Genomic DNA, 15,501 nt, shown 5'->3' on the forward strand with positions numbered 1-15,501 from the left:
TACCCGTGCCTGCGAATACTGTGCGAGCTCTGAGCGGACACCCCCATGCCGGTTATTGGGAGAGCGAACGGAACTGAGGAGAAGCGAGGGCGGAATCCTGGACAAAACGATCAAGAAGACGAAGATAGGGGCTGATAGGGGCTAGGGATGCAAACCAATCGATTCATCGACTTTAATCAATCAATGCGTTAATCGATTAAAAAAATATTAATCGCAATTAATCGACAATTCAACTGACAAGAGATCCAGGTGAAATGGGCACGTGAAGAGTGAGTGTGAAGAGGGGTGTGAATAGTGGCAATATTTCAATCATCTTTGGATTAAAAAATTTAAATAGAATTAATTTAAATGTGGCATTATATCTCAATTTTTTATTAAATTTTTTAGATTTAGTAGGTTTTTTTTCGAGAAACATTGAGATTTCGCGGGGAATATGCCACTTATCAATTAATCGTAAGTCGATCGATAAGGCTATCAACGAATGATTAATGAATTAATCGATAATTTGCATGCCTAATAGGGGCGGATGGAAGGTACGAGCGAGAAAGCGAGTTTCTGACTTGGAGCAGGTGGGCGGGGAATAAATGCGGTGTTGATAATTGAAGGGAATGAGAATCAGGTGGGTAGGTAGGCGTGCCGCAGAAAATGGGCGAATGACAGACGAGCAGGAAAAAGAGTGCAGGTGTTAATTTACATTTGTCAAATTTCATTACGCTTCTCCTGAACTTTTGTTTTATAAACAAAATGTGCATTTCACATGCGTCGCTGCTAGTTACTCGCTCGGCGAATGAAGTCAATAGAATGTCCAGCGAGACGAGGAGGCGAGTAGGCGAATAGGGTACAAGCGATGCGATGTGGGCGGATCCAGAGTTGAAAACATTGTAACTTTGAGCAAGGAGAGTAAGCGAGTAACCAATTGGAATGCAGAGCTCGGTACTTCTCGCCTGCTCATTGGCAGTTAAAGCGGCGGGAACGTTTAGCGAACGTTCCATGAGAGTGGCGAGTAGGCGAGCAAGCGAGAAGCTAGTAACTAGCAGTGACGTGTGTGAATGTAGCTTTAGACATGATCAAAATGCAGTCTAACAGAAATGATGGCCAAGGGCGGGATATGTAGTTTATGTGTATTCATTACATTACATTACATTGCTTCAGGAACTGTACAGGGTTTCTGCACATTTTTGATCACCAAATATAAGACTTTTTAAGACAAATATAAGACCTCTGATGATAAAAAAATAAGACCACCGCTTGGGGTGAGGAGTTATAATATTGCTAATGTTATTGCATTGCTATAATGAAATGTAGGCCTAATAGCCTACATAATATATACAGTGCCCTCCATAATTATTGGCACCCCTGGTTGAGATGTGTTAAAAGCCTTAAAATAAATTCAGTGTTTATTGCAGAAGAATACTGTCACACTGAAAATTGTAGGAAAATGTAGCCTTCAACTCAAATGAATTGTAAGAAAATAAAAAAATCCCTGACTAAAAAATAATTATTTTTCATTATTATATGGTCGTGACGTCATCGGTCGAATGCTCCGTTCATTTCAACGGGGCTCCCCAACGTTCGCACGTCTGTTATTTTTCGATAACGGACGGGTTGGTCTATAACAGACCGCTGTCAATGGCAACAAGACTTTTCACTGCTAAAGCGACTTTCCAACAGGACTCTAATCAGCTGCTGTGATAGACAACACCTGTTGTCCTGGCTACCTAGCTGTTAGCGGAGTTCCACAACGGCACTGTTTTGTTTTGCGCAGCAACAATCTTTTGACATTAAAAACTATAATAGACTTCACATTAAATAGGTCTAAAGAAATGTCCCTGCCATGTGTGAATCATTTAAGTATATCCATATAATAAGCGGGTTAACTTTCGGCGAGTCGGTCGCTTTGTGGAATAGCAGCACTTCAGAGAGAACAAGACCCCTCCGCTCCGCGTCGGGGTCTAAAGATTCTCTCTGTCGTGCTGCTATTCCACGGTAGCGACCTTCTCGCCGAACGTTAACCCTTACTTAAATCACCTGTTCCACAATTATTGGCACCTTTAACAATTCCCAGGAAATAAATATAATTGAAGCATTTCTGTCATTTCTACAGTAGTTTACAAAGTTTACCAGAGTATGTAGGAACATTTAATTAGTAATTCATCACTTCCTGTTTCCCTGGGGTATAAATATGACGTGACACCGAGGCCATTTCTCTTATCCACTCTTAAACATGAGAAAGACACAGCATACAAGTGAGGCAGATGTGCGTCGACCTTCACAGGTCAGGCAGAGGCTACAAGAAGATTGCCACTCAACTGCAGCTGCCCATATCCACTGTGAGAGGAATAATTAAGAAGTTCAAAACAACTGGAACAGTGGTAAACAAGCCTGGACGAGGACCCAAGTTTATTTTGCCACCACGCACAGTGAGGAGGATGGTAAGAGAAATCAAAAGATCTCCAAAGCTCACTGTTACAGAATTACAACAAATGGTAGCATCCTGGGGTCACAAAGTCTCCAAATCAACCATCAGGCGCTGTCTACACGCCAACAAGCTGTTTGGGAGGCATGCACGGAGAAAACCTTTCCTCACTCACAATCATAAACGCAAGCGTCTGGAGTTCGCCAAGCGGTATTGGGGCTTCAACTGGGACCGTGTGCTTTGGTCAGATGAGACCAAGATTGAGCTTTTTGGCAACAAACACTCTAAGTGGGTCTGGCGTACCACGAAAGATGCGCATGCTGAAAAGTACCTCATACCCACTGTGAAGTATGGGGGTGGGTCAGTGATGCTGTGGGGCTGTTTCGCTTCCAAAGGCCCTGGGAACCTTGTTAGGGTGCATGGCATCATGAATGCTTTGAAATACCAGGACATTTTAAATCAAAATCTGTTGCCCTCTGCCCGAAAACTGAAGCTGGGTCGTCACTGGGTCTTTCAGCAAGACAATGACCCTAAACATATGGCCAAATCTACACAGAAATGGTTCACCAGACACAAAATCAAGCTCCTCCCATGGCCATCTCAGTCCCCTGACCTCCAACCCCATTGAGAAACTGTGGGGTGAGCTGAAGAGGAGAGTACAGAGGAGAGGACCCAGGTCTCTGGATGATTTAGAGAGATTCTGCAAAGAGGAATGGCTGAAGATCCCTCTTTCTGTCTTTTCCCATCTTATGAAACATTATAGGAGAAGATTAGGTGCTGTTTTGTTGGCAAAAGGAGGTTGTACAAAATATTAACACCAGGGGTGCTAATAATTGTGACACACATTATTTGATGTCAAATAATTATTTCTTTATGTGGGATTTTTTCCCCACTGAATAAATGCACTTGTATTGAAGGTTGGATTTTTCTCTTTTTTTCCATTAAGGTCCCATATTATTTAGAAAAAAAATAAAATAATTGGAAGCTAAAAAACACATCTCAACCAGGGGTGCCAATAATTATGGAGGGCACTGTATAATATAATAAACAGGGGTGCACATAACTTTTTTAGGCCGTTACTCATATGCGCACCAGCAAATATGTTTTGGTACGCACCTCATCCGCGGTATAAAAAATAAAAAATAAAAAAAAGTCTACTGTCTGCAGTGTCGAAGGATAAAACATTGTCACCACGAACGTTGACACATGTTGTTTGTTTGAAGGCTAATGCAACTAGTGCAAGGTAGCCTAATCAAATTTGTTGTTAGTTTAGTATTCTTTAAATCTTTTAGCCTACAAAATGGTCAACAGGTCATCTTCAAGTTAAGTGATTATTGTCTGGATTTCATCTGTTTTTGCCGATTTCGCCGTCATGCCTGCTAACTGATGCACAGAGGGGGAATAAACTTGTATGCGGTGTCCGTTTGGAATATGGTGGGAGGAAGCTGACGAAATTAAGAAGTGGAGCTGGCCGGGAACTGCATGCATTTAAGAAGCCACGCGCATGGATGCATGCTTTTAGTTTTTAACTTCTATGCATCGGAGTTGCCAATGAGATTGACGGGGGTGCGCGTCCATTCTGGGAGTTAACAGACGGCACAATTCCATAATGATGGAGGGAGGAGAGAGCCAGGAGCTCAACTCGGTCGCGCTCGCGCTGCTGTCGTTAGATTTAGCCTACAGTTGATATGCGAGTGACATGTCTATTTTTAGGCATTCATGAGAAAACGGGACACATCGCGTCCCTTACCTGTTCAACACAGAACGCATGCTTTCACTACCACATACGGAACGATTTCGCATTTCAAGGGACTGACACTACACATTTCTGTCCGCTCATCATTAGCCTCAAGCCACGGCACTTGGAGCCACTTCTCGGAAAGTTTTGTTTTTTAAATCTCTGACTCAATTTTCTTTGCTGTTGACGAAACTCCAAAGAAACGGATTAGGCTACTGTTGTCTGTTTTTTTTTTTTTACATGTTTGATCATTCACCAACATCAACAGTCTGGTGAGATAGTCAGTACGCAAGTGCGCTGTAGTGACCGAGGTGGCAGTACGCATTGCTAATTTTTGGTGCGCATGCGCACCTGCGTACCAGTTATGTGCACCCCTGATAATAAACAATGTTATATGACTACTGTACTTGTATAGTGTAGCCTAGGGTAAACACATAGTGTAAGCAGTAGCAAGGAAGAACTGATCTGTAGGCCTACAGAAACCATGCATAAGGTCAGTTTTGACAACTGACATTTAACTGAGGGTCCTATGCATTTTTTATGGCTTATGAAAAGAATCTGATGAATGTTCATCAAATGCCTTTAAATGTAGGCTACACAACAATTCACCATTTCTGATGGATAAACAGTTGCACATTACTATAGGAGAACACCTGGTGTCAAAAGGGTTAAATGTAGTAGCTCTGAGTGACGTTTCTCCTCCAGCTCGCCTTTATCAGAGACGGGTAGCAGAAGCGTTCTACTTCCGAGCCTGTCTGTAGTTTGTTGTTCTAGGTGAGATGCAAAACACAGCGCACAACTTGGAAGCGATTTCCTGTCCACTAGCAACCATTTAGCGCTTTTTACCGTTGCCCATGTGGTTACCGATTTGGGCATTAGGCTATCGCACCTCGGCAAATAATTTAGCTTCGTACATATTCTGTTACTCATCCGATTTCGTATTGCAACATTACCCTCGCGCTCACTTCCTCATGTGGTCATGTTAACAAAATAATTTGCATTTGACAGAGGCATAACCTGTCACGTATCTCGAGGCGATTTTGAAAGTGTATTGTATGAAGGAACAATTATTTTCGAATATAGCCAACGGTCATAGGCATGGACTTTATTAAATGAACCCTTTACATTTGAACGCTTTTACCCAAACGTGAGGGCATGGCTAATATTAGAGGAAGGAGCAGGCTTAAGATAGACATTTAAAACTTAGCCTCAACGACTAAATGATTATGCGTCCTCCCGACAGTTTACATCGAGCTTCATATTTCGACACTGCTTTGGAAACCCAACAGTTGCATTTCTCGTCCTCAAGCCACAATACACTGAACTTGAATCTACCCATCTCGATTCACGTTCATATTGTGTCTGTTCTAATCACTTTTTACTACTAGAACATGGCTAAATTAGACTAAACGCTGCGCCCACAAGTATGTGGCTGCCCACCGCTGTGTGATGCCAGCAGCGGGCTGCGCTGCGCCACAGACACCTGGCTAGCGCGCAGCCGACAGCTACTCTTGGCTACTTTTCTGCATCTTGATAAGGGACGTGAACCGGTTAAATGTTTATAGCACGAAGAAAATAGACTTTTTTCTTACACTCAAGCTACCCAGATGAAAAATAAGACCTCCCATGTAAATATAATACCACACTTCCAAAAAATGGCTAAATATAAGGCTTTATAAGACCTTAAAAACCAAATATTAAAAGTAAGACTTTTTAAGACTTTTTAAGGATCCGCGGAGACCCTGACTGTAGCCAACCAACTGTAAAAGCGTCAGCTAAGTGCAATGTGGGGTTAGGCGCCGTGCTCAAGGACATTTCAGCCATGGATGTGGATGTAGGGAGAAGTAAGGGTGGGATTCAAACTGACAAACCTCTGATCTTAAGTTAAGACTAACTACTTAACCATTAGGCTACGCCATATTAAGTATTCAGGTCATTCTATTTTTTTAAAGATATTTTTTTGTCTTTTTCGACTTAATTGATGATAGGATAGTATGAGAAATGGACAGGACGCGAATGGGGAGAGAGATGGGGAAGGGTCGGCAAATCAGGAATCGAACCCGCGTCGGCTGCATGGCAGACGAGTGCCCTACCGGTTGACTACGGCAGGGCCAGTATTCAGGCAATTCAACACTAACCAGTAAGTGCCGGCTCCTTGTGATGTGAGGTCCATGCCGTCCACGCCATAGTTATCGTCATCCATGATCTTGGAGAGCCCGAAGTCTGTTATCTTGATCTCACCACACGCTGTGCCATCCACCAGCAAGATGTTACCTACCACACACAGACAGCAAGTCAGTCAGTTCCTTTGACAATTTCTTGGCTGAACATACAATTAACCCATTTTAGCCTAAGCCCTTTTTGGGAAAAGGTGCCCTCTCCCTATTAAAACCTAAATATCCTCCGAAGCACATAAAAACGTGAAATACGTTGTATTTAAAAGCTAGAACCTTCATTTTGCACCAGAATGTGTTCATTCAGCTCTAACATACCCACATCTTTAATAAAACAGCTCAAATCTCAAGAACCTTAATGCAGTGTATATGTCCAGGACACAATGGGTTAAAGAATGTAAATTCCACCTCACTGTCTCAAAGAACATTAACGTCACAAGACAATAAGCACAGTAAAAGGAATCATGCTCATGTGTCTAACCTAAGTGTACAGCACAACCATTGTAATACTGTACAAGTAATATTATTGTATTGGCATTTTGCCTAGCTACACACACACATCCACACAGTCATCTTTATTGTGAGGTCCACATAGTCAACACGAGCATCACAGCACAGCAAGTCAACAGCAGGCATCACAACACAGCAAGTTAACATAATCATAACTGCATTCTCAAGGCACCATAATGGACAAATATAGTAACACACATGGGACACCTGGACTTGGAGCTAGTCATATCTTAACGTCCTTGAACAAAGGTCAGTGTGTGTCAGTGTGTGTGTGTGTGTGTGTGTATGTGTGTGTGTGTGTGTGTGTGTGTGTGTGTGTGTGTGTGTGTGTGTGTGTGTGTATGTGTATGTGTATGTGTGTGTGTGTGTGTGTGTGTGTGTGTGTGTGTGTGTGTGCGTGTGTGTACACATGTGAAAGACCCCCAGGAGGTCATTGCGCGTCACGAGGATCAGGCACGTCACGAGGTTACATACCTAAACTGACACTAAACAGGAGTTTGCAGGGGTGATAGTGAAAAAAAATCCTGAGCCTGAACTTTTTTCCTGGTCGGGGAGGGGGGGCCGGGGGACGACGGGACATACTGCATATGAGACGTAATGTAGGCCTTATTATTATTCAAACACATTATTCAAACATTTAAGATAATGTTTTCATTTTTGCATTATTTCTATAGTGTTATTCACGAAAACACAGATCATTTCCCTGTTGGTAGGCTACAGCACTTGGCTGAAAGAAACTGACCACCACGTTCAATTCTAGCTGTAAAAACGAATACCAACGTATGCAGTTAGAAATGCATTCTAGGCTTGTGATGTTGCACTAAAGTTATTGAGGTGGGTATTGAACCAATGCAACATTTCAACACCAGAATGCATTTCTGAAAACATGGTGCATATTTTACCACATTGAATTAATTGAAAGCGACATGTAGCAGCCATACCAAGACAGGTCAGTAGGAGGCAATACCACTCCAAAGTACAGTAACTACACTCTGTCCAAAATAGAGGAGGTGATTACCAATTAATTGAGCAATACTTTTAAATGACATGACATTTGCTGCAAGCTGATAAGTTTCATTTTCATTGGGACATTGCTCATATAACTTGTATAGGCTACTGGACATACGTTTAGATAGCCTACTCGTGGCCCCATGGTCTACCTATAACCACAGATTGTTTAAGGGCTGTGCTATAACCCCTGCCTTTCCGTTGTAGGGAAACGCCCTTTAATTACCGGTACATGATATTTAGGGCACAAGCGCATGATTGGCTACATGCAGGCCCACGTTCACATCGCATATTTCGACTCCACGGATGACAGAACCAGTGGTTATCACGGACAGGACAGTATATATAGCCTGTGTGACTACTGCGCGACTTTCGCATTGGGTTGTAGTCAATTAAAATACATGAAAATCACTCGCGTGTACACACGCCCATTACAATGTACGAGTTGAAAAGATAACAGAAAGCAACAAAAACAAAGACAGGACCGAATTAAGCTACATGAAAATAGCACAGGGCGTGAAGATAAGATGAACATTCACTGCATGTCTAGGTGACACCGTGGTGGCCACATGAACGCAAGCCAAGTATTTGAAGTTCATGAGAGTCTGATATTGACAATTGCCCCCTGCCCGAGAGTAGGGATTAAGTAGCCCAGAGCGTGCAGACAATACAACCTGTGCATCGTGCGTGGAATAACTGGATTCGATTACGCAGAAGGGCTACGACAGGGAGCGCGCGAGAGAGAAAGGCTGTGTGAACCTGTGCGAGGCTGTTTGGGGGTTTCACAGAGCGCGTTGGTTTAGTCAGCATAACTAATATAAACATCTCCCTGAAATCAGTTTGACACGTGGTTTGTCAGGAATGACGCAAAACACCATCCCTCAATCAACAGTAGACCAAAATCCACGAACTCAGCTCACACTAGCCTACAAGGGGTGTAGGCTAGTAACTAGGCTTGCCAAACATTAGCGATCCAAGCATTCCATTGTCATTTGGACATGTCGCAATGGTAGCCGCTATTCCAATGCAGACCACATTTACGCACTACACCTAGAAAAAAAGTATCATGACGGGCATAGCATAGCCTACCGTTTTGAGCATACAGACTTTTTTGAAAGAACGTCCATCTCCATCAAAGTTTTGTCAACATTGCGCAGTCATTTAGCGCACATAAATGAGGAAAATAGACGAACCTATTTCAAACATATACTCTCACTGAGCCCGTTTATGCGCATCAATAAGCCGTTTATGGTCAGGTTTTTGGAGTAACCTGCGCAAGGCAAAATCATTCGGGCCGGGCCCAAGCCAACATGCCACAGTGGGCAAATTAATAACTAAATGGCCTTACCTTCAAACGTTTTCTTGATCACAGAATTTCACTAGTATTCCACTGACATCCACACGGTTCAACACATCCATCACAACTAGCAAGCCATGTGGATTTGTGCTAACAATAGTTGCTAATTTGTATCGGAATCCAAATGGTCTAGACTTGGCCTATAGTACTTTCTTCCGTTTCTTCAGTAGGCCTATAACGAGATGCCATTTTTGGATTTGCCTCCGTCGACAGTGAAAATATCTGAGAAGGGTAACCAGTAGGGGCCTAGAACTCTCTTTACTGTGCATACTGACAGCCAATCTACTTCTCCTTTCACTAGAACTAGAAGACTGCCGCCAGTGATGTGGTGAGTGACTCAAGAGCAAGACGTAACAAATTGATAAATTTTTCAGTAAGATGTCGGGATGATACAATTATGGGCTGCTGCTCATTTGGGTTCCTTTCGCGTCTCTTACAACAGGCTGTTGCGCGCTCATTTATTTTCACCATACATTAATGAAGGCCTACGCGATAGTTTATTATTTTATTAATTTTGGGGAAATTATTATTTAATTTTTTTCTACAGCCACGCTACGCCGGATTTCCGGCGCGGCGCCGGACTGCTATCACCCCTGAGTTTGTGTGTGCGTGTGCGTGTGTATGTGCCACACTCATGTGTTGGCCTGAGTCCAGAGACTGGTTATGTTTGCACAGTCAGTATGTGTACAGTTCAGAAATGTTGTGCTATATTATTTCAGTGAGCTCCAATGTCTGTTTTTTTCCCAGTCCAGAAAAAGTTTTTGAACACTTTATAGTTTCTTTTGTGTTCTCGTATGTGTGCGACTGACTTAATGTGGGAGGTTTTAAGCATGCGCATGTGTATGACAGTGGGTATGTCTGGTTGCATACCTAGTTGAAGTATGCGTGCGGGCGTGTGTGTGTGTGTGCGCGTGTATACCTGGTTTGAGGTCGTAGTGTATGATGGGGGGCTTGATCTCGTTGAGGTACTTGAGTGCGTTGACGATCTGCATGACTATAGAGCGAGCCTCCTTCTCCGACATCAGCTTGTGCTGCTTCAGGTAGAAATCCAGATCGTTCCCCTCGCAGAACTCAAGAACCGTGCAGAACCTGAAAAGCATCCATTCCACACCCAGACACAAAAAAAATCATCATTAGTCACAGTCAGGGAAGAAAGTCACGGGAGCATCTTCAGATGATGATATTTAGCTGAGAAGACACATAAGGGCTTGAAGCGCTCATGAGACGGTGACAATATTACTCAGGTGCTCATCTGTACCGGGTGAAGTGTAAGTCCAAAAAGGAAGGAAAAGGCAGAGGCATTCTGTAGAAGATGTGAGAACGTTGAAACATTTTATATTTTTTAGGGCTGTCATTTTAACGCGTTAATTAGATTAATTAATTACAAGGTGCATTAACGCGTTGTAAAAAATAATGGCATTAATTATTTATGGGTAGACATACGTTCTAAGCCACACCAAAAGCGCACGGCGTGGCAACTGAATTCACTCACTCACGCGCATTTGAAGTTTGACCCATCGAATGACCCGTAGCCTAGGCAACTTGTGTCACGTGACCACAGCTACATTAGACGCGACCTTTCGACATAAACAGAAGACAGCTGACATGGATTCCCACAAGCTCCTCGATGGGGGTCCCACAAGCAATCAGACAATCTCTACAGCTTAAATACAACTAATAACATGTCAGACCCAATTTGGTGTTTTTCCCCATTATCGATTTGTCTATATTTGATAACTTTTAGAAAGCATTTTATCACGAGATGTAAGCTACCAGTCTGCGCTCGGCAGCTGGTCCATCTGATATGAATACAGGCGCATTTCAACACAGTTTATCATTTGATTTGGCCATGGCAGTTGTATAATAGTTGGACTTGTGGTAGGCCTACTTAAATCTTTCATACAACTATAGCCCAGCATACGAATGAATTGACTGTTCAGGCTTTGAAACGCACGACGCAAATATTTGTGTTCATGATGTGTGACCGCGGTAGCCAAGCTACCTAGAGACCGCAATTTCAGCAGAGGTTTCTGCTCATCTGCAGAACAACACTTGTCTATTCACTACAACATCAAACCACTTGATAGATAATTGCTACCTTTTCCACGCTGCACATAAGAATCAAAATATTATTACAGGCTCCGAAATTACCCCATGACACAAGCTACAGTGCAAGTGTCAACAGCGCAGAGTAGCCTAGGGATTTCAATTTGACTATATGCACAAAGTCATCGCAAGTGCTGGAAGATGATCTTCTCAAGTTGGGTTGTGATTACAGCGATTTGAGTGATACATGCCACGTTCAGAATAAAATAATACCACTGTGAATCTTTGCCACAGATGTCAAGTTGACAACTTTGATTGCTAACTTCCACTGACACCTCAGACACTGACGTTTTCTAGCTTCAACCAATCGCTATACAGAGATAGGATGTCTTACCTTTCGTGCAGATAGTTTGGAGAAGTTTACATCAGTCAGTCTTTCTTGTCCTGTCTTATATCCATAGAATATTTTGGTGTAGAATCAATGTTTAGTCCAAGCAAGGGTTATTGGCTAGCTCAGTGCAGTTATCATTCCTGGCTAATCCAGCTCCCCAAAATGTAAACAAAACGTGAATGAATGCACGTCATCTGTTTCATCAGGGGGTGTTCCCATTTCCTTGAACTCTGACCTTTTCAGATAGATAGATAGATAGATAGATAGATAGATAGATAGATAGATAGATAGATAGATAGATAGATAGATAGATAGATAGATAGATAGATAGATAGATAGATAGATAGATAGATAGATAGATAGATAAGATACTGTAGACTCATTTTTTGTGTTGGCTAATGTAGCCTATTTATTCATTAACTCTGTTTACCAGATCTATTTTAACATATTAGGCCTAAGTACATCATAGGGCCTATATTGTTATTATTATTATTATTATTATTATTATTATTATTATTATTATTATGTTTTTCTGTAATGTTTATAGCTCAGGTATGTGTATGTCTAAGAATAGAATGAATACAATGATTTGTCATTTTAACAACTCGTGGCATATACAATTTACTCTCGTATTACAGTAAGTCTGCAGTACATGTTTTGTTTCGAGTCATGAAAAGAACATACGAGTAAGTGCGATTAATTAGATTAATTAATTACAAATTCTGTAATTAATTAGATTAATTTTTTTAATCTACTGATTAAAAATATTATTTTTCTCAAATCTCAAAGTCGAAAGTGACATATTATTAACAGCAAACAAAAAAACAAAGCAAGCATGTTGTTTGAGTTTACTGTGGCCTTCACAACAGGCAAGTCAATATGTAAGGAAATCAAAAGCATGCGTCATTACAACTCTGCGAGACTCACGTGTCTGTATCCAGGGAGAAGTAGTCGTAGAGCTTGACTATTCTGGGATGGTCCAGTTGTTTATGGATCCGGTACTCTCGACACGCATGTCTACAAACACATGAAGAGGAGGCCACAGGCTTACTATACATCAGTGGTTATCAAACTTTTCCCATCATTCCCTAGCCTCGCGAGCCATCCTACGTACTTCCGCCAAAAGATTGGCTCCACTACTGTAGTCTGGCCGTGCTTCTCTGTGGAGTGCTTGGAGCAGTAGAATTTTGATTGCAACGCCCCCCCCCCCCCAGAAAACAGCCAATAATCGAATACGCCCCCCACGTGGGGGCGAAAGGGGGAGGACGCTCGTGACAATGACGTACACATCTGCGCCAGAGCCATTGGTCTGCGCTATGTTGTTGTTGAGTAACTGCCAGCGATTGGGTGAGAGGTGTCCAATAATTTCAAACCATAACTGAGTGCAAACTTCCTGCTTCCTACAATCGCTTCAGAGCAAAAAAATGCCAGACCATGAATACGAAATGAAATGGTAGTATTATAGGATGGTCAGGACCAGGCTAATCATTCCCCCCTTCAGAGGGTCAGTACTCGCGCAGACTGACTTTGCGATCGCTGCGCAGAATCAAAAGAAAGGTGACTGTTGAGATTAAACAAAGTGGGACTGCAGTCGAATGCAGATGTGTGTTCATTTCCTATGCTATTCAAATTCATGACAATTAACAATATAATGTTGGTGAGGGCTTTAAACTTATTGACTAATTGGCGAGACAGGAAATAATTTCCTTGGGGGAAAAAACTGAAAATCAGATGTCACACGCCGTGTTGAGAAATGTCAAATATCGGCCGATACTGATGTTAAGGCAGATACATCGTGCATCCCTACTTATGCATACGTACTTGACGAGTATAACAGAAAGAGAGGGAGAGGGAGATGTGTGCAGTACGTACTTGTGGTAGTTCTCCTTCTTCTCTTCCCTCCAGTTCTTGTTGAGCTGGTGGATTTTCACAGCGGCGTAGCGCTGCTCAAACAAGTCGAACGCCTGCAGGACATACGGAGGAGGGCATGAAGAGACTTATAAGCATGATCAAGACAATGACTAATATTTTCAAGAAATCACATACAATACCAGAACAAGAAAATAATGATTTTTATGCATCCATGAAGGAAATGCTAAAAATGAGAGTTAGTGATCCTTGTTTGGCGATTCCAAATAGTCAGAGAACGCGCTAGTGTATTTTTCAGCACACATTTAATGTGCTGTGTAAGCCAAGCTTGCATTTAGGCTGTGTGTTCGAGGGCAACCGTGTTTTCGCGACAGTTTGTAGTTGAACTCCTGGGAATATTATGCAATTGAGCTATGATGCGGTTCGGCGACAAGCCGCCACAGCCAATTACTGTATAGAGGTCAGGGACCACAGCCAATGGGAATGTTGGAATGCTTGCGTTCTGCTTGTAACGGACATACTCTAGTCGCTTCAATCTTGCTGCACAGAAGCGATTCTCTGTTGCTTGAATCTCGTGACTGCCAGTGTACTCGTCCGGTAATGGATATCTAGTGTGTGTGGGTGTGCTCCTCTCACCTTGTAAACTTCACTGAATCCTCCTCGACCCAGAAGGTGCAACAGCAGGTATCTCTCATTAAGAGTTGGGTGATCTTTGAACCTGTAGGTCACACACACACACGATGAGTGGACAGATATCAGAGCTGACATCACAGTAACATGATAATTCACATTTCATTCTGTGTGAGGCCTAAGCTACAACAGAGGATGGTTAAATATGGTCCTTTGCTACATGTGCATGCGCTTGTGTGTGTGTGTATGTGTGTGTGTGTGTGTGTGTGTGTGTGTGTGTGTGTGTGTGTGTGTGCGCACACGCAACACAAGCACATGCCATATTTTGTAATAATGTATAATGCATCTGATGTATGCCTGTCTGAAGTCCTTTGTGAGGTTGGATGAGTGAAACAGGCCATATTTTAACGTGTGTGTGTGTACTAACTGTGAGCTGTCTTCGTTGTTGATCCTCTTCAGTTCTCGGATGTGGAGGTTCCTCACGCGCTCTAGTCGCTCCAGTTCAACCTGGATCTCAGCTTCCTCCTGATACACACACACGTACGCGCACACAACACACAACACACACGCGTTAGGAGGGAGGCTCCAGGCCAGGAAAACACAGGAGACAAATTAAAGAGAGTGTGTGGGCGTGTGGAGCAATGAGAGACAGAAAAGAAGACAATGGGAGAGATACTGCTGAGGAGAGAGAGAGAGAGAGAGAGAGAGAGAGAGAGAGAGAGAGAGAGAGAGAGAGAGAGAGAGAGAGAGAGAGAGAGAGAGAGAGAGAGAGAGAGAGAGAGAGAGAGAGAGAGAGAGACCGAGAGCGACAGAAGAAGGACGGGGAGAGAGGGAGATGTAGAGAAAAAGAGACAGATCAACCATCAGTCATTGAGACAGACAAGAGAGTTGAGCGTTAGCATGTTATCCTAAGTCAGGAACACTGTGTTCCTTGAGACCACTTCTTCTGCCTGGCTGGACCTGTGTTTTGTTGGACGTTACTTAACGCTTGACTGGACCGCGGTCCCGCGGGAACCAGAAAACACAGACACAGAGAAGATTAGCATCAGGAACTCAGAGGCCGGGACAGGAACCACGAGAACACTGGTCTGGCTGAATAGTTCCTCACGGAAGGAACACACAAAAAGAGTTTTTTTTGTGGGGGGGAGAAGAAAAATAAATAAATTCTAGAACAAGAATGTTCTAGAACACACTAGCCAGAACAAAGGAGAGGAAGAGACCCAAAGCCATGTGTTTGCAATGCTGATGAGCGAATTGATGAATAGCAGAGGTCTGTGTGTGTGTGTGTGTGTGTGTGTGTGTGTGTGTGGCTTTGGTAGTGTGTGTGTCTGTGTGTGTGTGTCTGTGTGTGTGTGTGTGTCT

General features: G+C 42.8%; 1 protein-coding gene across 3 annotated transcripts in view; it reads right to left on the reverse strand.

The window, feature by feature from the left end:
* The window catches only part of tlk1b (tousled-like kinase 1b), a 42,869-nt gene that overhangs the window by 4,369 nt on the left and 22,999 nt on the right, over positions 1 to 15,501 (reverse strand). For all 3 annotated transcript variants that reach the window (XM_063211797.1, XM_063211798.1, XM_063211796.1), the window contains 6 exons: positions 14,567 to 14,664; positions 14,146 to 14,227; positions 13,513 to 13,604; positions 12,568 to 12,657; positions 10,123 to 10,292; positions 6,293 to 6,428 (listed from right to left, as the gene is read on the reverse strand). In XM_063211797.1, the coding sequence (XP_063067867.1) occupies positions 6,293 to 6,428; positions 10,123 to 10,292; positions 12,568 to 12,657; positions 13,513 to 13,604; positions 14,146 to 14,227; positions 14,567 to 14,664 (668 nt within the window). The remainder of the gene's footprint in view (positions 1 to 6,292; positions 6,429 to 10,122; positions 10,293 to 12,567; positions 12,658 to 13,512; positions 13,605 to 14,145; positions 14,228 to 14,566; positions 14,665 to 15,501) is intronic.

The sequence above is a fragment of the Engraulis encrasicolus genome, chromosome 12 (genome assembly GCF_034702125.1).
Source record: "Engraulis encrasicolus isolate BLACKSEA-1 chromosome 12, IST_EnEncr_1.0, whole genome shotgun sequence".
In the NCBI taxonomy this organism is placed as follows: Eukaryota; Metazoa; Chordata; class Actinopteri; order Clupeiformes; family Engraulidae; genus Engraulis; species Engraulis encrasicolus.